The sequence below is a fragment of the Lonchura striata genome, chromosome 4, assembly GCF_046129695.1.
Source record: "Lonchura striata isolate bLonStr1 chromosome 4, bLonStr1.mat, whole genome shotgun sequence".
Classification (NCBI taxonomy): Eukaryota; Metazoa; Chordata; class Aves; order Passeriformes; family Estrildidae; genus Lonchura; species Lonchura striata.
The window spans coordinates 2,617,968-2,640,304 of NC_134606.1; the positions used below are offsets into that span (position 1 = coordinate 2,617,968).

At 46.6% G+C, this 22,337-nt stretch overlaps 1 protein-coding gene across 2 annotated transcripts in view; it reads left to right on the forward strand.

Annotated features, from left to right (window-relative positions):
• Positions 1 to 872: 872 nt before the first annotated feature.
• Positions 873 to 22,337, forward strand: part of SLC4A11 (solute carrier family 4 member 11) — a 92,089-nt gene continuing 70,624 nt past the window's right edge. For both annotated transcript variants that reach the window (XM_021526814.3, XM_077782687.1), the window contains exons 1-2: positions 873 to 1,232; positions 13,895 to 13,945. In XM_021526814.3, coding sequence (XP_021382489.1) covers positions 1,007 to 1,232; positions 13,895 to 13,945 — 277 coding nt within the window. In that variant the 5' untranslated portion in view covers positions 873 to 1,006. The remainder of the gene's footprint in view (positions 1,233 to 13,894; positions 13,946 to 22,337) is intronic.

The window sequence follows — 22,337 nt, forward strand, 5'->3', positions numbered from 1 at the left end:
TTCCCCACGTGTCCTTTGGGGTTCCCCAGGTTTGAAGGAGCTGATGGAAGTGGCAGGAGAAAGGCTGGTGGGGCTGTGGCAGCTGTGCCATGGTGGGATGGATGCCAGCAGTGCTGAATGGGGGCTGTGGTGGGGAAAACCAAGATTTGAAGCTGGTGGAGAGAAGATCTCAGCTGGTCAGTGCTGAGAACTGGGCAACCTTTGCCTCAAGGTGTTCAGCTGGGAGAACAGTGGAGGTGGAGTTGTTGCTGGGTGTTACCTGCTGAGAGGGGCTCAGGAGTGGAAATTAGGAAGACAGGGCAACTTGGGAGGAGGGTGAGGTGACCTTCCTCCCCTCCTGGTGCTGGGGCAGGTGCTGGCACCCTGCAGTGCCCTCCTGAGACAAGCCACCCCACAGGACACGGTGTGAGGCACCAGGTTTATTCTCCTTTTCCTCTTGCCTGCTGCCATCTCCTTTTCCAGGAGTTAAACGCCTCTTCCCCCTGCTCCGAGCCTAATTGCGTCCCCAGGGTTTAACACGCGTGTGTTTGTTTTATTCAACGTGTTGGCTGTTCCCACCGGAACAGGCTGATTTTTCTATTTTTTTTTTTTTTTTTTTTTTTTAGGGATTGGGCTTTTTTTTTTTTTTTTTTTTTGCTTATTGTGCACAACAAGCTCCTGCACAAGATATTCGTTGTGGGAGGAGGTGGGGAAGGGGGGGAGGAACTGTAGTAATGCCAATACTTCTTGAATATTATAAACCTGGCTTATCAGCCCGACGCAGAGCTGGAATTTGTCTCTTCCTGTGCTGCATCTCTGCTTTCTGAGAGGGGCGTTTAAATACAGGCTGGAGACGCTGCCTTGCCAGTGTGCTCTGCTGGGCTCTGACAGCAGCAGCGGGGCTGCTCCGGCGCCTTTGGGGTTTCTTTTATTACTCTTTATTTTTCTTTTTTTTTTTTTTTTTTTTGCTGCACTAAATCCTTTGGGGGGAAAAAGGAACTTCTCTGGGAGAAGGCTGTGAGACTGCATGTCCCAACAGTACGCGCTGCAGGAGGCGAAGGGAGACGCGGTTTGCTTCGTACCTGGCTCTCCTCTCTTCTCTGTCCTGATGGAGCCGGCGTCCTTCTGCTACCCCCGGCTCACCTTCCTGCGCTCGCCCTACGGCCAGTTCGGGGCCAGCGCCGGCTCTTCCCAGGATTTGGCCCCGTGGCCGCAGCGTTTGGTGTCCCAGAGGTGGAGCAGGCCGGTGGACGGTGCGTGAGCAGGGCTTGGAAGGGTTGGGACAGGGCGGCAGAGCGGCCCGGTGGGGTTTGAGGAGGTTTCGGAGGTGGCAACAGCGCAGGTGGGACTTGGAGGATGGGTTGGTGTGGTTGGTGGTGATGCTCTCCTGGTTCCACAGCTTGGCGTCTCCACCAAGGGGCAGCTGTGGTCCCTGCTACACCCGGGGAGAGCTGATAAACAACCTCAGCGTGGAAAAAATTAAAAATAGAAACTGATCTGAGCCAGTCTTTTGTTTCCTGAGCTTGTTCACTCGCTGAAATGGATCTGGCACCACATGAAACCTGAAATACCCGCTGGAGGCTCAGCGGGCTCGGTTCACCTTGAGGGCTGTGATGCTGTCAGGTATCCTCTAAACTGTTAGTGAAGGTATCAGGTGTGGGGATAGAGGAAGGTCTGAAGATTTTCTGTGCAGGTTTGTCTCACTATGTGGAATTGCCTTAAAAATTCCAGCTTGGTTCAAATCTTGATTTAATGTAATATGGGGAACTTGGTGAATCCTGCTGGTTTAGGAGCTGAGCCCTGTAAGTGCTGATCCTAAGGATGGGAGTCTCAGCTTCTTATAAAACTTTTGCTGGGGAAGATGTCTGGCTCACTGATTTATCTTTAAAGGTAGAGCAAGGAGAGGGACTGGAGACTTCCAGGGGTCTCTTCCACCCTCAAACACCTTCTGAACCACGCTCTACCTCCTTAGCATCTTATTGCCAGTCTGCGATGTGCTTTACCTGGAAAAGCTCGTCAGGTGGCATGGCAAGAAAAAAAAAAGAAATGGAGGAGACTGGCTGAGCAGTCTCGGCAGAGAAAACGCGTGGGAGGTGTTTAAAAACACGCTTTGCTTGTGGTTCTGTGCAGCAGAAACGAGCTGGTGGCAGGGCCTGGGGATGGGGGCTTGTGGATGCCCCTTCCCCAGCCAGGTGCTGCCTCCCCTTGCCCTGCTCTAGGAAGTGTTTTCTGCCTCCTGGTAAATATCATCACCGGGAATTATTTTTTTCCTGAAGTCACAGCAATTGTCAGAGTTACTGTAGTAGGGGAGTGACCCAGCCTTGCCAGCATTTGGATAATTTGCTGTTTATTTCTGTCTTATTCTTTTAGGGTTCTGCCTTTTCTAAGGCTGAGTTGATGTTGCTTTGGGGAGGTTTGTTGTTGTTGTTTTTAGTTGTTTGTTTGTTTGGCCAGCTTAGACCATTCCTCTGGGGTTTAAGTCTCCGGGGGGAGACTTGGCTTATTGTGCTGAAAATGTGGAATTGTAAGGAAAGTGAAGCAGTGTAGAATAGGTTGGAGCAGGAGGAGAGGATGTGGCATCCTCCTAAAAAGCTTTTTGGGCACCTCATGGTCCACCTGGGCACAGAGGCTGGGATTTAAGTCCCCTCGGATGAGGTGAGCTCTTTCAGCTCTAAATTCTGCAACTTGCTGCTGGAGCACAGACTTGCTGCCCTGTTTCTCATTCCACTGCATGCATGCATTAACCCTTGCACTGCTGCTGCCGTGCAGCTGAGCTGGATGAAACACCAGAGCTCGGCAGGCACGGCAGCTGTATCTTTAAGGAATTTGCTCTATCTCCCTCTCAGCAGCAGGTTTTTTTTTCCCCTCTCCTCCTTTTTTTTTTTTTTTTTTCATCCTCTGGCTTTCCCTGTACTTCTCTCTGTAAGGTACAGCATCTTTTCACTTCAGCTAAGCCTGGTTGGCACGGAGCTTTTTTTTTTTATTTTTAAGGAGGCACAGGAGCTTTTCTCCATCCTGCATCCAGCACAACTCTCCAGCTCCGGAGCGCTGGGTCGCTTTAACAACTCTATTTTTGCTCTTGGAGGCAAACAGCTCTGAGAAGTGGTGGGATCCGGGTGGCTGCAGGAGGAGACAGCCCAAATCCTTGGCTGGGGCAGTGGTGGCATGTGCAGAGGTGCTGCCCAGGTGTGGGGTTGGCAGAGCTGGGCTGGAGGTGTCCATCTGGGAGCTAATGGGTCGCGCTCTCACTCCACCCATCCGCCGCTCGCCAATTGGAAGTGAGGGACAAAGATGCTCTGGATGGATTCATATTGGAGCCACTGAAAAAGCAGGAGCCAGCTCTGCCTCGGCCACCTGAGCGAGTGGCCTTTGGGGACAAGTGCTGGTGGCTCAGGGGGAGCAGCCCTGAGGGGAGCAGAGGCATCTCTCTCTTGAAGAAGTAGTGCAGGTAAGTTGTGGTCTTAAAATCCCCCCCCACCCCAAACTGAAGTGCTGCTGTTGCTGGGTGATGCATTTGGTCAGGAAATCTGAAAAAGCAGCTCTGCCAGCTCTTGAATTATTTAATTCACTAAAGTAAGGCAGTGCTTGATGTATTTTCTATGGGCTTTGCTCTGCTTAGTGATGATATCTATTGCCTGTGCTGGGTGTCTCTGTGTTTAAGGATGGAGAATGCCTTTTGAATTCCATTTAAATTAACCAGAGCGCTGGCTGTCGGGGTTTGAATTTAGTTTCAAGGTATGCATGGGGAGATGAGTACTGAAGAGCTTCTCTATTCTGGTTTTTCTCTTAATTAATGGCAAAACATCCTCCCAACCTGTCAGTGAGCTTTACATAGAGCTGTTTCACTTGGGGGAAGTGCAGTGCTGAGTGGAGGCAAAATCATGTATGTAGTGTGTCTAAAATGCTCCCAAACATCATCCCTGGTGCTGTAGCCGTGGAAGCCTTGAAAATGAACCATAAACAACATCCTAATGAACAACATTATCTCACAGCTTGTCAGTCTGCAGTTATTTCATCACTGGACTGGGGCATTTTAATTTTGGATCGATGATGGACTGGAAAATGGGATCTGGTGCTGCTGCCTCTCCCCCCACCTGTGTTGTTGTTGTTGTCACTGATGTTGTTTTATGGCTCCTAAACATGGGCAACTGCATGGGGGGATTTGTGTTACCCTGCTGAAGCTGGTGGGAATTGCAGACCCTGTTTCTGGGGGATGGATGAGGCTGCAGAGTGCAGCTCTGTGGCCATTTGGGGGTCCATTGGGCTGTTCCTGCTTTTCGTGGCAGAGGGAGGGTTTTCTTTCTGAGTCTTGATGAGGAGCACAACTGAAAATGTGTTTGGTGATCAGGTGGCTGGGTTCAGTGCTCTGTTTCCAGTACAGACCTTGGGTTTGGCCTAACTTCTGGTTTTCTGTGGCTTAGATCTGTTCCAGCCAGTGCTTTTTTGGGGGTGGTGGTGGGAAAGGGAGCAGGAACAACTTTGCTGTAAAACCTTGGCTCAACCACTGCTGCCTTTCAGCAGCTGTTTTCATTTCTGGTGGCGATAAGATAGCAGAGGGGAAAAACTTTCTAGAAATTCACTTTGTTCCAAAACATGACCCTGGTACCCTGGAGGAGGGAGGGATGCTCCAGGGTGAGACTGGTGGTGCTGCAGCATCTCTTCCACTTAACCCCCAAGAAAGGCTCATGCCCACCAGTTTACTCCTCCCTGCTGCTTGATTTTTACAGTATTTACACATTTAAACCCCTACAGGGAGCAGCTCCCAGCCTCTGAATAGCCCCAAGTCAGTGAAATAATGTTAGGCTGTCTCTTAACAATTTCTGCATGGTTTACACATGGTTTACACAGTGCCACTGCAGATAAGTGGCAGGTGGTGGCCTCTGGAAGACCTGCCTGTAAAAAGAAGGCATTTCAACAGAGAAAAAATATCTTAGGCATCTTTTAAAATCCATTTTCAACCCTAACCAAGGTTTGGGGCTGTTGCAGTATCTCTTTTTCTTTTGGATTAAGAGTGATGAGGCTTCTGATAGGGCTCTGCAAGGGAAAGAGCTGCCTTAGAAGCTGTCAGTAAGAGTTAATGCTTTCTAAATTATTTAAATGTTTCAGGAAAAGTCTACTGAAGCGCCTCAGCTGGCCTGATCTTGGGCCTTTGCCAGCTTGTGGTGTCTCTGGAGGTGTTTGCTGTCTCTCCTCTCCATGTAGCGCTTAAGCAAGAAATCCTTGCAAGACTTACATCACTTTTAAGAGGATCCAACGAAACAAAACCTTCCCCAACGAAACCAAACCTCTCAAAACCCATTAAAAAAACCCAAAAAAAAAAAAACCAAAAAAAAAAACCCACACAACAAATTCAAAAAGGGAGAGAATAGCCAAAATAGTCCAACAGCCAAATCCCAACGTGTTGTTGGTGCCTTGCTGCTGCAATTGTCCTGCTCACCTGTGAAATGCTGGCCAAGAAATCCCAGTGGATGAGGAGTGGATGTCCTGCATGGCTCTGGATGTGCAGGGTGGCTTCCTCTTGCAGCTCACCTCTGGGAGGCAGCCTCGGATATTAATTGTTTGGGTGGGCTAAATTGTGATGAGTCAACCTGGAGAACGTGGTGCTCCTGCTAAATCCAAACAGCCTTTTTCTTTTTGATTTTTTAAAATTAATTTTATTTTTTTTTTTTTTTTGACTGAGGGGGGAGGTCTTTGGGAGCTGTCACTGCTGCACCCAGTGACTCTTTATTAGGTGGTTTTATTGCAGTGGGTGAACTGGAGGAAGCCGAGGAGGGGAATTGTTCAATGCAGTGAGGAAAGGCTTTGAAAACAGCCACGTCTGATCCCTGAGCCTGTGTGTGGGTGGGTGTTTGCCTGGCAGGGAGCAGGCAGGAGGATGCTTCCTGCTTTATCCCTTCAATATGATGTTTTATTTTCCCAGCCAGCCACTGTGAAAATTAGTTCTGGGGTTTCATTTACCACGATTGCCCTGTGGCATAACTTAAAACCTTCCCCACACCATTTCCATCCTTAGAAGAATATCCAGCTCCCTGCATATAATCTATGATTTGAGCCTTGAGTGCCTGCTGAGCCTCAAAGCCATGGAGTTGTGTTTTGTGCCTGGACCAGGACTGGGATGTCCTCACACTCTGATGGAGGACACTGTTTAGATAAATCCATGGAGCAGAACTTTATATCCAAGTGACTCAGGATAGCCCTGGAAATGGCAGAGGACTGGTTTGTGTTGTTGTGATGTCCAAAAATCACAGAAATGGGACATTTCCAAGGGGTGTGATGTTTAGTTTAGATAATCCAGACCTCTGAGTCCTAAAAACAGGGATCTGGGGGAATGAAACCCTTCTGGGAAGCAAAGAAATAGTGAAAATCCTTTGGGGATGCTTCTGGTAGGGGGGTAGGGGAATAAGCAACACATCAATGCAACCCTGTGGCAACAGGAGCACGTTAAACATAAAGGGAGTTCTAAAGAATTCTTTAACAGAACCATTCTCTCCTGTAAGGTTTTCTAGAGGATGTGTTTGTTCATCAGGAGGGCAAAGCCTGTGTCCCTGCAGGTCTGAGTCTCTGGGCTGGAGCAATAATTTGCCATCAAATTGGGTCTACTTAAAAACACCTTCCTCCTCAGTGTCTGCTCTGAGCAGTACTTCATCTTGGAAAAGTTTACTGGAGTGGAGAGCTTTGGAGTAGATTTAAATCTTTCTGGGGCATGGCTATCTCCTAAACTGTTTTCAGGGCCTCCTGAGTTGATTTCTTGTAGGTATTTGCATGCAGACGATGTTTTAGTCAAGCCATTTAGGTAAAAATCTGCAGTGAATATCCCTGTGTTGTCACCCAGTGATGCCAGGCGCCCTTCTGCTGCCTGTGTTAAATCTCCAGGTGTGCTGTGCTTGCTTTTTTTCCCTTCAGGGGCTGTGTTTTTCCTCCCACAGGAGGAGGATGAGCTGAGGAAGGTGAGGGGCAGCAGATGCAGGCAGAGGGAAGCTGCCCTCCCTGTGGGTACCAGCACTGTGGGGCATTGCCCACTCTTTGCTCTGCTCCTGGTGGTTTTGGGAGCTGTGTTGGGAAGATATTTGGACGCCGAAAAAACTCCCTGTGCAGATATTCCCCATTTAATGACTTACAAAAGGTCTTTTTGCCCCTCTTGGATTTTGTCTTTGTTGTTTTCCTTTGCCTTTATCCATGCTTTTTAGGGAATGGTCTGTGTTTTGGCATCGGGCACCATTTACCAGGCACTTTCCTTACCAAGCATCCCTTACTGATCTTACACTTCCTTGAATTACAGTGATTAGTTTGGAAGCCCTGACTCCTGTGATTATTTTTGTCTTTTATTTTTTTGGTCACACCTCTCTAGGCACAGAGAAAAGTCAAATCTCCAGCTCTTGTCCTGTCAGTCAGTTGTGACTGACCAGCAGCACAGGGGCATATTCCAATCTCTGTGCCAGCAGGAGCTTTGCTTTCACCACCCTTTTCCAGCTGAATTTGGTGGAGCTGTGGGAAGGAATCAGCTGCTGAAGGTGTAGATAGAAATGAGAAGTGGCAACTTGAGCCAGGATAGCTTTTTGCTTGCTGCTGTCCATGAATTCTTGCTGACTTGGGTGGTTTTAAATGATTTGCAGGGAATGTCTCCACCAAGAGCCTGTGCTGGTTGGTTCTTCTTGAGAACTTCCAGAATCTCTTTGTTTTAAGAGCACAAGAGAGGGTCTGTTGGAGAAAAACTGTATTATTGACATATTTGGAGCTGATCATCTTGTCTGTGATCAGATTTCTGCCTGTCAAGCTCCTGTCCTGTTCTACTGTGATGCAGTTTTGTTACCAAAGGAGTTGGAGGCTTCCTCTTCCTCCTTCAGTTGCTGCACATTGAGATTTTTTAAACTCCATTTCAGTTAATGCTCCACATAATTAAAAAATTGCTTCTCTCCTACAGGTTTTCCCTGAGGTATTATTTCCTCTGTGTGTGATTTTTCTCTTAAGTCTGGGTTTCTGCTGACTTTGGGTGGAGAAGGGGAGCAGCACCATTTGGTTACTGGGTATTTAAAGCACATAAATTGTGATTCTCCCCTTGCTCTCAATTGCAGGAACCTGAATGCAGCTTCCAGATCCCTTGTGCAGGAGTCCTTTGTCCTGGGATGTTAATTGATGTTGGGGTGGGGAAAGCAAAGAGTAAGAATTTATTAAGCATTTAATATTGAACACCAGAGCTTTGGATGGGGGAAGCTGCACCATCTTCCACCAGCTTGAAGCCTTGGATGAGACCATACATTTTTCCAAGCTGGAATTACCTCTGGATCAGTTTGAGGGGGTGCAGCTTATCTGTAACATTCCTCATTTTGAAATCAGTGAACTCCTGGAGTCAGCTGGAAGTGGCCAAAACCTTGCTGCAAAGCTGAAGTCCTGCATGTCTTCTGGGAATTGGTTTTCTTTCCAGTTACCCATCCCATTTCTGCCCAGTTATCTGACTGGGTAGTTCAGTATGATGCAATAATTGGTAATTCTTTGTGAGGAATGAGCAAAGTCTAAAGGCTTTTTCAGCACAAAGAAGGGATTTTTTTTGGTAACTTCTCACTCGCAGACTGACGTGTTTTGCTTTATCAGCTTTGAGGCAGGACATTGCGTGTGCAATGAATCTGAGAAATGTCCTCAGAGCTCCAGGAAATATGGTGGAAATTGAGGCTGTTGAAGAAGCTGTGGCTGTCCCATCCCTGGAAGTGTCCAAGGCCAGGCTGGATGGGGTTGGAAGAGCCAGGTCTGGTGGAAGGTTCTGGAATAAGGGGTTGAAACTGGATGGTCTTTAAGGACCCTTCTGACCCAAGGTACTGGAGCACGCCCTGAGTAAAGGATAATGAAGACACATGATGTTTTCTAATCAGAACTTCCGGGCTAACTAAATTTTACCAGATGGATGAGCTGCCCATGTTCAGAGGCAACCCAAGTGCTGCCAATATTAAAGGGCCTGTAAATAAAATAGTTCTTCCCCAGTACCTCTTTCAAACTGGTGTTGTCTCAAAATAAACTCCAATTACCTATCAAGGCACTAGAATTTTTAGAGATTTAAGCCAAAAAAAGCCATAAATGCCAAAGGCTGTGGCAGTACTTGTAGAAAGCTTTTGCAGAGCTGTGCTTCACTTCAATATAAGGCTTGTGCTGCAGAGGGATGTTTATTTGGAAGATGCCAGCACCAGAACATTGTAATTGAGTTACCCAAGTATCCCGAGAATGTGTTTTTATTCATAATCCTCCAGTATTGCAAGGCTCAAGGGAACTTATTGCTAACTTTAAAACAAGAGAGTCAAAATGGGTTATTAGTTGGAGATGCAGTGCACACAGGAATTTAATAATGGAGGACGGCATGGCAGGGGTTTGCTGTTAAATATAAAAATGATAAGAATGTAAGAAATCAGGAAATATACCTACTTCTTATCTGGTGCTTCCCATGGCAGATCAGTTGTTCCATCCGTGTCCTAAAGCCAAGCATCTTAAACAACAGCAACCCTGACTCTGCTACCAGTTAAAAAATAAATGTTATACCAGGTCTGGTGGAAGGTGTCCCTGCCCATGGCAGAGTTTTGGATGGTCTTTTAGCTCCCAGCTCCAACCATTCTGTGATTCTCGGATATTCCTCTGCCTTGGTGGCCTTTGGGGTCACTGCTGTTGTCTCAGCTCAAAGGGTAGTGGCTTAGCCATGAGATCTTCAGCTGTATCCTTGCCATCTAAAAAAAGCAGCTTTGTTTTCACTTTTGCAGTACTTCAGTTCATCACCTCTGAGTTCAGCACTCGGAAAGCTCAGAAATTTTCATTTTGAGAAAGGAAAGAAGTGGTAACACTGTGTGCCTCTCCAATTTACTCTCATGCAACGGGCGTCTCTGCAGGGAATAAGGTTGGGGTGGCAGTAGGAAGTTATTTTCTGGAGTAAATTAATGTTTGGAAAAGAAGAGCACAATTTAAATTTGAAAAGAGGAGCTGCACCACGTGCTTTTGGGCAGACAGTGGAAGGTGGCACCTTGTTCTGCCTTTGGATGGGGAGAGCAATTGGAGAGTCTTGTTGTCCTTGGAGGTGAAGGGTGAGAAGAGTCTGAAGAGGGGCAGGACCTCTCTGAGAGATGCCAGAGGCACAGGAATGAGTTGTTGTGCTGTGCATCTTTGCTCCTTGGGGTAGTGCTTTCCAGCTTTGTCCCTAGAAGCATTTGTCTTGCTGAAATGTCTTTGCTTGGAATTTTTTTTTTTTTCTTTAATTGTTGGAGCCTTTGAAAAAAAAAAAAAAAGCCTGAGTGAAAGAATTGGCAGCGTGGGATTGGTGGATCTGAGGGTGTGGAGAGGGGGAGCCCCTGCACTTTGCAGGCTGGAGGAAGATTTATCCTTCATGGAAACACTTCTGCAACTTCAGGCAGATGCTGGAGTATTCATGTTGAATTTGGAGACTTGTACTCCTGCCCAGGCTTCCCTAAGCCCAGCAGTTGCATCGATCACCGCCGTGTTTCATAACTGGCCCTTGGTTGAACTCTTTTTAATTTCAGGAGTGGAGGTGAGGCGGGGAGAGGAAATGCAAGGTTGGTGTGTGCATCAGGCTGCTGGAGCAGGGTGTGCTCAGCTTTGCTGTCAGCTCTGCACAACCCAAACCCAGCGCAGCAAAACCCGGCCAAGGAGCCGAAATCTTGGATGTGAAATCCTGTAAGTGCCAGGAGAGGGGAGCAGGTGGAGCTGCTGATGTGTTTGTCGTGCTGGCTGCTCCTGAGCCTGCACTTCAGCACCAGCCAGCCCTTAGGTAGCATCCCTCAGCATAAGGAATGTGTGAGGAATACAGGGAGAAAGAGATTGGGGTGTAAAAGGAAGGAAATTAATTGGGCACTCCTCAAGATCTGTCTGGTTTGTTCTGCTCGGTTCAAAACTTGGGGCTTTTCAACCTGGAGATGTCCTCTGTTAGGGGACACTTGGGTTTCAAGATGTTTCCTCCTAATTTATCCAAAGCTGGGACAGAAGGTTCTAGGGTGAACTTACTGTGGTATTTTAGTGCTTTAAGGGGGCCTTTAGAAAAGGTGGGGATAGACTTTTAGAAAAACTTCTCGGGATAAAACAAGAGGTGATTTTAAACAAAAATAGGTTTAGATTAGACATAAAGAATTATTTCTTTGCATTGATGGTGGTGAAATACTCTGGACCATGATGCCCAGAGATTTGGTGGAAATTTCCCATTCCAGGAAATGTTCAAGATCCAGCTGGATGGTGTGCTGAGCAGCCTGATCTAGTTACAGCTATCCCTTCCCATGGCAGGGAAGGTGGAATAGACCTTTAGAAATCCCTTCCAACCCAAATTTTTGTATGAAAAAGTCAGGTGAATGTTGCATTCTGTAGTGCATCAGAGGTGCAGATGCTGTAGCCCCCAGTTGACCCTTCCCACCTCCACTCGTGCTAATCCCTGACCTTTCGGCTGCTCCCATGGCTCCCTGCCTGTGTCTGGGCTTGTATAAACACCCATCACCTTTTACCTCCTGGGCACAACACGCACAGGTTCCTGATGTTAATGTGCCCCTTCCGTGGGGGATGTAACAGCTTTTCCAAAGGCGCCAACAAGGCTGTTTGGAAGTCTGCATTGGGTTGGTGCTGTGGGACAGCATTACGTTGGGAGAAGACAAATTATCAGGGCTGGGTTTTTGCCAGGACATAGTAGGGTGGTGAATGCCTGATTTTTTTTCTTTTTTTTTTTTTTTCCTCTCCCCCAAACGTGCCATTGCATCTTTAATTACAAGGTTAAGACCTCTGTTTTATGACTCATCTGAAAAAAACAGCACCTCCACCATAATTACCCGAGCATGTTGCCGGGGGGACTGTGGCTCATTAGTGACTCAGAGGAACCAGTGGCACCTAATGAAATGGCACTGCTTGCTGTAACACCCCAGCCTTACCCTTTTCATGCCTGGTCCAAGCAGGGACCAAACCAGTCTCCCGTAAAGGTGTGCTGCCAACCCGGACGATGCTGAAGCTGGAAGGAATTTTCTGAGGAAGAAACCAACTAATTCCTGATCATCAGACAGCATCAATCCACAGAAATAGCTGTGTTCAGTTGAAGGGAAAGCAGAGGGTCTTACTTTGCCCAGTGGAGGATGAACATGTTGCTTCAGGCTCCTTCAGAAGCCATAACAGGAGTGAGAAATGGATAAACCATCCTGCTGGGAATGTGGGTTCCTTGGGTAATCTGCCCACGGAGGCATATTTTGTTTGTTTCCCTGAAATACGTAAATGCAATCATTGCACAATAAGGACCTCTTTAAAAACTTTCCTTTGATCATTAACATGCTAATCAGTCTGGATGGATCTTCTCCTTCCCTTCCAGGTGGAGGGAAACAATTGACTCGTGTAATGGGTGCCCCTTGGCCACAGTTCGGTGCCGTTTGTTCCTCCAGCCCATTGTTCTGGGATGAACTTTGGAACATTGTGTTTCTCCCTTGGACCAGACACTGGAATTGCCCTCTGGTTTATGTGCTGGCTCTTTTTTTTGTTTGTTTTTTAACATAGCCATCATGGTATCCCTTCAGGAACCTGTTGGCACTGGAAGGTCTGGGTGGTGACAAGTGACAGGGCTGGGAGGTGCTGCCGTCAGTGGCAAGTGACTTTGCATCCCTCATGTGCACAGGGGCTCCCGGGGGACCAGCAGGAATTGTGAGGTCTGGAAATGTGGCACATTGCACGAGGGAATAACGAGCCTGCAACCCAGGAGCCAGAAGTTATGGGGCAGAGAAAGGGTCTTTGGGAAACAGTGTCATACCTCAAAGGAAAAGCAGGAAGCCTAATCTGTAGAACAATAAGGCAGGCGAAACCTCTTTCCTTGTTGGCCCAAATTCATCCCAGGCTTGCGTAGGTAATGTTTGATTAGCCTAATGAGGTGGGGAGAGACAGAGCAAACCTATTCCTCTTTCTAATTGCATTTTGGCTGGGAAGAAGTGTGTGAAGAAGCAGCATCAAGCCTCATTTTTCCAAGGGGCTGCTTGGGTGACTCTTGCTCAGGGCTTAAAATCAACAGCTCTGTTATTCACGTAAAATGGGCCATGCACCTGTCCAGGGGAGCTGCTGGCTGTGCCCACGCAGGCTGAGCTGTCACATCTTGTCAGCCTTCAGAACAGCCAGGCTGTGTTTGGACACCAGGCTTTGATCACACCTGAGAGCAGGTGCTCCTGTGCTCTGTTATTATGCCAAGAAATGTTCAGTAGCTGCTCTGCCAGCAGTGGATAGTGACTCAGTAGCAAAACCCCTGTTCCCTAATAAATGCTGGGGATGCATCCCTGCTGCTGCTGGGTTTGTAGATTTGTTCTTGCTCAGCATCATTTCCCATTTGTGGCTTCCTCACCAGACCCTGTGGGTGCAGATGGTGTTGGCTGCAGGACCCCAGCTCAGGAAGTGAGCCAAGGAAGGCTGGAGAGTTCTGGGGCTTATCTTCGAGTGCCAAGCCCTGTTTGGGGGATATCCCAATGATTAGGAGCAGCAGGATGGGAAGTGAATTCCCATTTTCATCGAAATGGAGTTGTTTTCTCTAAATTAAACTTGTTCTTTTTATCTGAGCACAAGGTACAACCTGGGCTTCATTATGGCTTGTATTTTTATAAAAACCTTTCAGATGTTTAGTGTGTATTTTTGCTGATATACTTGGTCAGGTTTGGTAAATCCCTGAAATGATCAGACTCGTCCTGATCTTTAGCCTTGCTCTTTTGTGGTCCCAGCCCAGGTTGTCTGAGACTTTTTTCCAAGTACTGCCTGTGGCTATAAAGGAAAGTTCTGGTAAATACTATACCATCAATAAGCAAAAAGTTACATTTACCACATTCAGAAAAATCTGATGCCTCCAGTATTTTGGGACTGGCTTTGTGCTGTAAAGTGAAGACATTCAGCATCTTGATGATTCTCATGTTTCATTTTTTTCTGTCTCCTCCAGAGTCTCCACCAGCAGCGATGTCAAGAAATGGATACTTCTTTGAAGAGAGTGGCAAGTATTATTTGACTTTTTTGCATGCACGCCTTATTGGAGGGAGAGCTGCACTGCAGGGGCTGCTGCAAACCTGACATGGGTGATACAGAATCCATTTAGCTGAAGTGTGAGGTGAAAACAGTCTGGTGTGGTGGTTGTGTAATCTTGTACTGGGAGCAGGCTCCGTGTTTTTAAATCCCGTAGATGTTTGAGATAGTCAGGCAGTAAATAATCAACTCCACATTGTCATCAGTGACTGTTCTGGGTGGCTCCTTGTTTTTCAAGTTCTTTCGTGATGTTTTCCTGTCACACAGCCTGGCAGGTGTATTTGCTTGTCTTTTTCTGGAGTGGGGATCATGTGTGGGTGTTGGATCCCTTTGGAGGCATCCTGTCAAAGAGCATCAAGCAAAAGTTGGATGGCTTTGGCAGACACATCTCTTACTGCAAAGATTTTTTTTCTTCTTTCTTTGAAGCAAGATTAAATGGTGGCATTTGAAAACTTGGATCATCTGCCTCAACTTGGATCATCTGCCTCAAAGATGACTGAGATCTTGGAGATACTGTACTGATAAAGAAACAGCTGAAGTGCAGTGAAATCCCATCTTTTCTGCTGATTTTGGAGAAATAGAATAATGGAATAATTTTGGTTGGAAAAGACCTTAAAGATAATCTTGTTCCAATCCCCTGCTCTGTCTTTTCCCCCAAAACAGCATGTATTTAATGTATAAGGGAGAGATCTTCTTGAGATCTTCAGGAATTAGTCCCTGAGGGCTTGGGGCTTCCTGCCCTTGGAAGTGCTGGAAATATTCAGGGTTTCCAAATGGTGAGAGGAAAAGACTAAAATTCTCTGGTTATTCAGGCTTTTAGATGCTTGTAGCTGTCACAAGGCTCATCTTTCTTGTTCCAGGGGGCCAAGCCTTATGTTGACATCTGGAAGGGGAAGCTGAATGTCTGCCAGATGTCAGCTGATGCAGCACCACTGGTGACAGCACTTCCTTTGGCACTGGCTCTCCCCTTCTCATGCAAAGAACAAATTTTGGGCAGTCAAAGGACAGAACTGGAAGCCAGTCCTCTCTGGAGAAGACAGAAAAAAATGAAACATGAGAACCATCTCTAGCCAGAGATGAGAGATTCTCTGGAGGCTGGGTTGAGTTGCAGGAGGGCAGAAAATAATGCCTGACCTCAGGGAGGTTTTCTGAGGGTGTGCAGGGCATGAGGCTGGGGTAACCCTGCTCAATCCCTCCTTCCCACCTTGCCTGCTGGCTCTTAGGATGTGGCTGGTGCTTTCCTGAGGACTGGGAATGTGAGACGGTGACCCATGTTGGGACCTGGGGAGGTGACTGAGCCCCCAGAATGTGTCTGAGAGCAGTGTAAGGGCTTGGGGAGAAACGCTGCAGGTTTTGGAGGCAGGACAGGCCCCTGGTTCTTCCCAAACTCTTCTGCCACAGGGAACACAAGCCCAGCTGTCTGTCCTGGCATCTTAGGTGGCTTTACATGTCACCTTCCAGAACTCAGTCTTGCCTTCCTGAAACTATCCCCACAAACAACAACAACAACAACAAAAATAACCCAAAAGCAGATCTCTGAATGTTTTTTTTTGTTGTTGTTGTGGCATCCTCTGTGTGAATCTCTGAGAGAGGCTTCTTCTTTTGTCGACCTGGTGCCATGGCAGTGGGCATTTCTGCTCTATATTTGTGTTATTACTCATCTTCCTCCTTTGTCTTAAGGAAGACAGCTCCTTGGAGCTGCCTCTGAGGGCTCCGAGCAGCTCTGTGGTGCTTTCCTGTTGTGCTTCTGTGGTTTGGGGAAGGAGGGGACGTTGCCGACGGGTTCCTCCTGGGCCCGCACGCAGCGCTGAGCGTTGCGATTGGAGGTACGGTGGATTTCTTGGTTGTTTCGCTCTCAGAGCTGCTGTCGCTCTTTACTCCTCATTGCAAACTGACCTTTTGGAGGAGCTCAGCTGCTGTGGAGGGATGAATCACCTTCTGCTGCTTGACTGCAGCGAGGCCTTGGCGCGTACGGACAGCGCATCCCGGAGGGTGCCGGCGCGGGCGCTGCCCACCCTGCTGCGCTGCTTCGGTGATCTCTCCGCGGGAGTTTTGTGCTCTCAGATTCTCCGAGCCTTCACCCCAAAACGTCATCGTGACTGGAGGAAACCGCAGAGGAAGATGTCACCTTTTCACAGGGTTTCAAAGCAGCTTGTTTTGAAACGGAGCTACGAAATCGCCGAAGCTGCTTCGTGGCGCCGCTTGTGGGGATGCTCTTGCCCCACCTATGAAACAATACAGATCCTCAGTCCCCCAATTCTGTGTTGGAAGAGGGCAAAGAAAAAAAGAAATCTCTTTAATTCTATTTTTTGGACGCTTTTCTCAGCAGGGCAACATCTTTTGATATTCTTTTTCTGTGTAGAGTGGAGCTTTTTTTTCCTTATCTCCTCCTGGGATCTTGCATATACATATGGTTTTCTGTATTCTCAGTAATTAGGATGTTTTTGTTTCTGAGCATATCTGAGGCTCTCTTTGGAGCCTGGGTCTGTCTTTTGCCAGCTAACTTTTCTTCACCCTTCTTGTGTTCTCAACAATGTTAAAATTTAAAAGTTGAAACCTTATTTTCACTTGAAGGGACTGTAGCAAGCGTGATTGTGGCTGCAGAGCTTTGTAAGAACCTCCTGGATGTTTACAGCCATAAAAACTTCAAGTGTTTAATAATTTGTAGCTCTGTTAATTACTGAGGAGCTGGGGAAAGCCCTGGAAGGATTTTCTAGTAAATTAATATGTGACTATTTGGGAAGTTCAGAGGTTGTTATGATCCCAATCATCTCCCAACCTAACTAGCTAAAAATCTGGAAAGTTCATCAAGGAGATCAGCTTTGAGTTCAAGTTCTTCCTTTTTTCTGGAAGAACTTGAAAGCCACTTTTGTGGCTTTTAGTGCCTTGCATGAGGTAAATACTTAAAATGTAGCTGGAAAAAAAAATCTGGTGAGGAGTTTGTTCTGTACAGGCAATATTAAGAGGGAAAAAAAAGGAAATAAATTCGTGCTTGCCCAGTTGGACATTTCTGATTGAGGGTGGTGACAGCAGATTTGATGGCATCTGATGGCCACAGTCTGGTTTTCAACCCATGTGTACTGTCAGTTTAAAGGTTATCCTTTTTACTCATTTTTTTGAGTCTCTGGAAGAAGCCTTTTGCACAAACAAACCTGGCAGGGCCTGGTGGTAATTGGTGTCCCCTCCTTGTATGTTCAAGTCACTTAAATCCTCTGTAAGGTTGTTTTGACAAATGAGTTTTCTTTCTGGCAAATGTGAGTAATGAGATGATTTTAGCCCCAGTCCAAACCTGGGGATAATTGGAGTCCTGATAAAATGCAGCTCAGCAATCAGGGCTCAAAATTAACTCATCAAGTCCCCCATTGTCTCTTTTGAGCATCCTGCACCCTCCTCATGGAGATGGATGAGCTCTAAAGGCACTGGAATTACCTGCAAGTCATTAAATTTTGTCTAAATTGTGATGAGGTTTTAAACTTTCCCTGATAAGACAAAAACCCAGAAGTTTTCTGGTTCCTCTTGCAAAATCCTAGGGAAGGAATCCCAGTGCAGTGATGGGGATATCTGAATTGTTGCATTGTTTTAAAGCTGGCTCAACAGATCCTGCAGCATAAATTTATTTTTTTTTCTGGTCTTCCAGAGCAAATCCCTCACTGCTCCGTCTCCTCTGACTTATTAATTGGTTTTGCTGGCACAATAAATCACAGTTGTGTTGAAGGGCCCCAAGGCCCCAGTCTGGCCTGGGATGTTTGGATATATTTTATCTGCTTGTTTTTGTTTTTCAGTTTGCAGTTCAGCTTGGTATGTGTTCTGGGGGAGCTTTCTTTCTTTTTTTCTTTTTTTTTATTTCTTTTACATATTTGACTTTATCTATCTTGGATTTGTTTGCTTAAGTAGGGGATTAATTTAAATGTTTTTGTGAAACGAGTCCTTTCACAATGGGTTTTCTCCCATGGGATGCCCAGTTTGCCAGCAGGAGATGAACTGCTGCTACCTGTGGGAGAGCACGAGGAGATGGCTCACATTTTTATTTCTAGAATTATCAGGAGGCCTGTAATAAAACAGTAACAGGAGCAGGAACACCCCTGATTTCTGAGGGTTCTGCTGCAAAACTGAAACTCCACATGCTCCCGTGTTCTGTAAAAACAAAACCAAAAAACCCAACAACACTCCACTGAATTACTTGGATTATTCACAACATTTCCTAGAAATCTGGCTGCAAAATACAATACTGGAATTAATTCAAAAGTGCCTGGGTGTTGTTTGTTTTGTTTTTATGTTTTGTTTTGGAGGGGTGTTCTTTTTGCAGCAGCAGCAGCAGCAGATCAGCTCTTGGAGTTCTGTTATGAATTATCACTGAAGTGACAGGGGAAGCTTGATGTTTTCATCTGGCTCTTCATGACAAAAGGCTGGAGTAGGGTTGGGAGGATGCAGCTGAGGTTATGGTCAGCCAGTGGTGCAGGGATCTGGGAGAGCTCTGCTCTTGGTGACTCACCTTTCTACCTCTGTTTTGGGTTTTTTTTGTGTTTTTTTTTTGCTTTTCCAAGAGGAGGTTGTGGTTTAATCTGTGCTCTTGAGCTTAAGTGATGGATTGACATCATCATAGGAGGTAGTCATTGCTCCAGAAAATCCATATTTTATAGGGAGTGCTGGAGAGCCAAGAATCATCACCCAACACTTCCCTGGCTCTTAAGGTACCTGTGACAGGTCTGGCATTGGGGAACACTTCTCTAAATCCCATTTACATGATCTGAAGATCTGCCTGTGCCAACCCAAATTATTTGGCTTAAACCTGGAGTGATTTATTTGAGTTGGGACCCTAAAGACCATCTTTTCCACTCTTGCCATGGGCAGGAAACCCTTCCACTTGACCAGGATGCTCCAAGCTCTGTCCAGCCCGGCCATGGACACTTCCAGGGATGAGGCAACCACAACTTCTCTGTGAATCTTAATAAAGGAGTTTTTCTAACCAGGGTATTCAAGATAAGCTCTGGGTCCTGCTGGCTGATTAATTTTCAGCAGCAAACCCTCAGCAGTCCAGCCATGAGATCTGGGGACACCCCCAGCCCCCCAGCTGCCTCCTGAGTGTCCCTGTGGCTGCCAGGGCTAAATCTCCTGTGAGCCTTGCCAGGGACTGTCTCAGCTGTGAACCAGAGAAAAAGCTTTAAATCCTAGCAAGCCTCCAGCTTTATTTCATCATTGTGGCTCACAGTTCTAGAAGGGTGGGAGACAACTTTGGGTGCTGCTGGCTGACTGCAGCCTTGCAGTTGTTCTTGTCTCTGAAATGCAATAATTTGTTAGGAAGGAAGATGTTTCTCATGACTTTTGTCATGCAAAACAAACCTCAGACTTTGCAGTTTAACCTCAGCAGGGATGTGTAAAATTTAGATGTGTATTTAACTAAAGTATGTGGTTACATCAATGCAATTGCTCTCATTTTATCTGAAAAAAAAAAAAAAAAGATAATTATTTTGATAAGTAGGTGATTATGCTAGAATCAGCCTGTAAGATGTGCCCACAAACTTGCTTTGGTTCATGTGGGAGTAGGGTGCTGTTTAAAACCCTTTTTATTCTGGAATGCTCTGGAGATTGGAGAACTTTAACACTTGCACAAAATTCTTCTAGGTCTCTCCTGAATCCTCCAGCTGCTCTCTCCCTGCCTGAGTTAACTGACTGGAAGGTTACCTAACCTATGGAGGCACCAGGAGTCTGTGTTTTCTGTGCAGAGTGTAAAGTTCACTTTGGAGGTGGATGCACCATTAATATTTGAGTTTCCTTTTGCACCCAAAGTTGGAGATTTGGGTGTTTTTTAAGTGCAGCAAATTGGAGCCTGCAGGGAGCAGAGCAAACCCTCTGAGAGCTGAGAGCTCAGGTTAATTAAAACTTAATCCTTTCTTGAAAATTAGTATCTGTTGTTGGCTAGAGCAAGTTAAAAATCCGCGAGAAGAAAAATTAGGTGACGATGTCTTTCTTTTTTTTAACCTAATGCCATTATGATCACCAGTTTTTAGGCTTAAATCTCTCTTGAGTTCCTTAATACTCTATTATAGCCAGGCACTGGGATGTTCAAAAGAGCCAGGCTGGATTTTAGGGTAATGCCCATGTCCCAGTTGATTCTCCTTTACCTTTAAAAGCTACTGAATATACATTATTATCATTGATTCCTTTGACCTTCTGTACTTGACCTGTAATTCCTTTGAGAAAATGAGAAAATGGATGCAAAAATGGTTCTTGGACTCTTCCAAAACAATTTGCTCCCTTCTGGGCCTAAAAACTCACTTGAGAAATCCGAAATGGCTTTTAACGTGACAAGCTGATAGCGTTGGATTGCCAATCATCTCTCAAAAAGCCTCTTTGAATGTAGTTTGAGGTTCCTGGCTTTTCTGAGGAGAGTTTTTGGAGGGGTGAAGAGGAGGAGAAGCAATTCCATGATTCTGGAAGCTTGGGCTTGGGTCTGACAGAGGGCATAGGCACTGCTGTAAATGAGAATAGTTTTCCAGGCTTGGAGAGGAGATTGCCTTGGAAATTGAGGGTAAAAATCAGTTGCTTCCAGAAAACTGCTCTGAGTTAGTGGCTTGTGCCTGCAGATGTTGGTTAAAGCTCTATAATTGGCTTTGTCACCTGAGACACCTCGGGAGGTTGTGGAGGGTTTGTGGCTGGGATAATTCCCATCACCTGCAGTGTGAGAGGATGTTTTTAATAATAAAGCTGCTTTTCTCCCAGGAAATTGAGCTTGATTAAGGTTTTTGGCTTTCCTGGAGAAGCCTGCAGCCTTTGGGCTGGGAGTGCTCTCCCAGTGCAGCTTTTCCAGGGAATCTAGCTGACGTGGCTGAGGCTGAGCTTCCTGCTCACTTCAACTCTGCTGATGTTATTGCCCCAGCTGCAGCTGCCAGGTGCCACCAAAGCAGCAGTGGGACACTCAATGCCACCTCTGATGGCAGCAGCTGCAGTCACTGCTGCTCTCTACAGAGCCCTGGGCACTAAAACCCAGCTCCAAAGGAAAATAGCTGCAGGGCAGGCACCTTGTCAGAGCTGTGAGAGGGCTGAGAGCAGCAGGAGCCGGGAGATGAAGTGGAGCTGAGAATGTGAGGAAAGAGAGAAGGCTGGGGATGGAATCATGGAATCCTGGAATGATTTGGGTTGGAAGGGACCTGAAAGATCATCCAGTTCCACCCTCTTGCCATGGGCAGGAACAGCTTCCATTAGAGCAGGCTGTTCCCGGCCCCATCCAGCCTGATCTTGGGTGGATATTGGGATATTACAGCATGACAAGTCTGGAATGAGCTACAGAGGAAGGGCTGATATTTTGGAAACGAATTGCCAGAGAAATCCTAATTATTCTTTTTTATTTCTTCCCAGCACCTTCATAAACTTGAGTTTATTTTCTAGTTTTTCTGGTTTATTTTCATGTTGCATAGTGGGCTGAGGGAAGCGCTTAAGGTAAATGAGGATTTAAGGTGAAAGCGTCTGCTGCTTCTGGCTGCAGAAGGTGAGGAGGAGGTTTTGTTCCTGCACCACTGAAGGATGCTGCTTGCTCTCCATTGTCTCATGCACTTCCCATATTTTTCCATTTCTTTGCCATGAGCTGAGTCCTGCAGGGTGGACTGAAGGGGATTATCCTGACCACAGTGTGTCCTTCATGGTGCAGGAGGGCTGCATTGATCTGAGCCAGCTTTAACTGTATTCCAGCTCATCCTCAGCCAAACCTCTCTTCTCCCTCTTCTCTTGTTCTTTTAGACCATATTTTGGGCTGGATTGGCACTTTCTGTGCTCAGAGCTCTGACTGGCCCTGTCACATAGCTTGTGGCACTTCAGCAAATGCTGCCTTCATTTGAAGGTGCCAACTTGCAGTGATAAAGATGGGGGGGACACCACTTTGGAGATCTTAAACTCTCCCCCAGGAGATCTGATGCTAATAAAAAGTGCCAAAACCTCTACCCTCTGTCTCTGAAACAACTGCTCCTGACAAAGCCTGTGACGTGTTCCTGGGACTTCCATATGGAAACTCGATTGGTATCTGCACTGCAATAGCCACATCAGATCCTGCTCTGAACTTCTGCAAAACACCATCAAACTTCCAGAGGAGCTGAACAGCTTCTGCTGTCGCTCGTGGCATCTGCTGCCCTTCAAGCAGCGGGGGTGGCACTCGCTGAGCATCAGGGAATGGGGAGGGAAGCAGCTGCCAGGGCTGGAGCTCAGAGGGAAGGTGCATCTGCCACCACAGAGCCTGTGTCACCTCGAGGTCACCCTGCATTTGACAGGCATGGATTGCTCATGGTTTCAAACTCCTGGCAGATGAAATAGGCTGAAGGATTCCAAACAGGAGTGGTCTGAAGCCTGGAGATGGTTCAGTGACAAAGCAGACA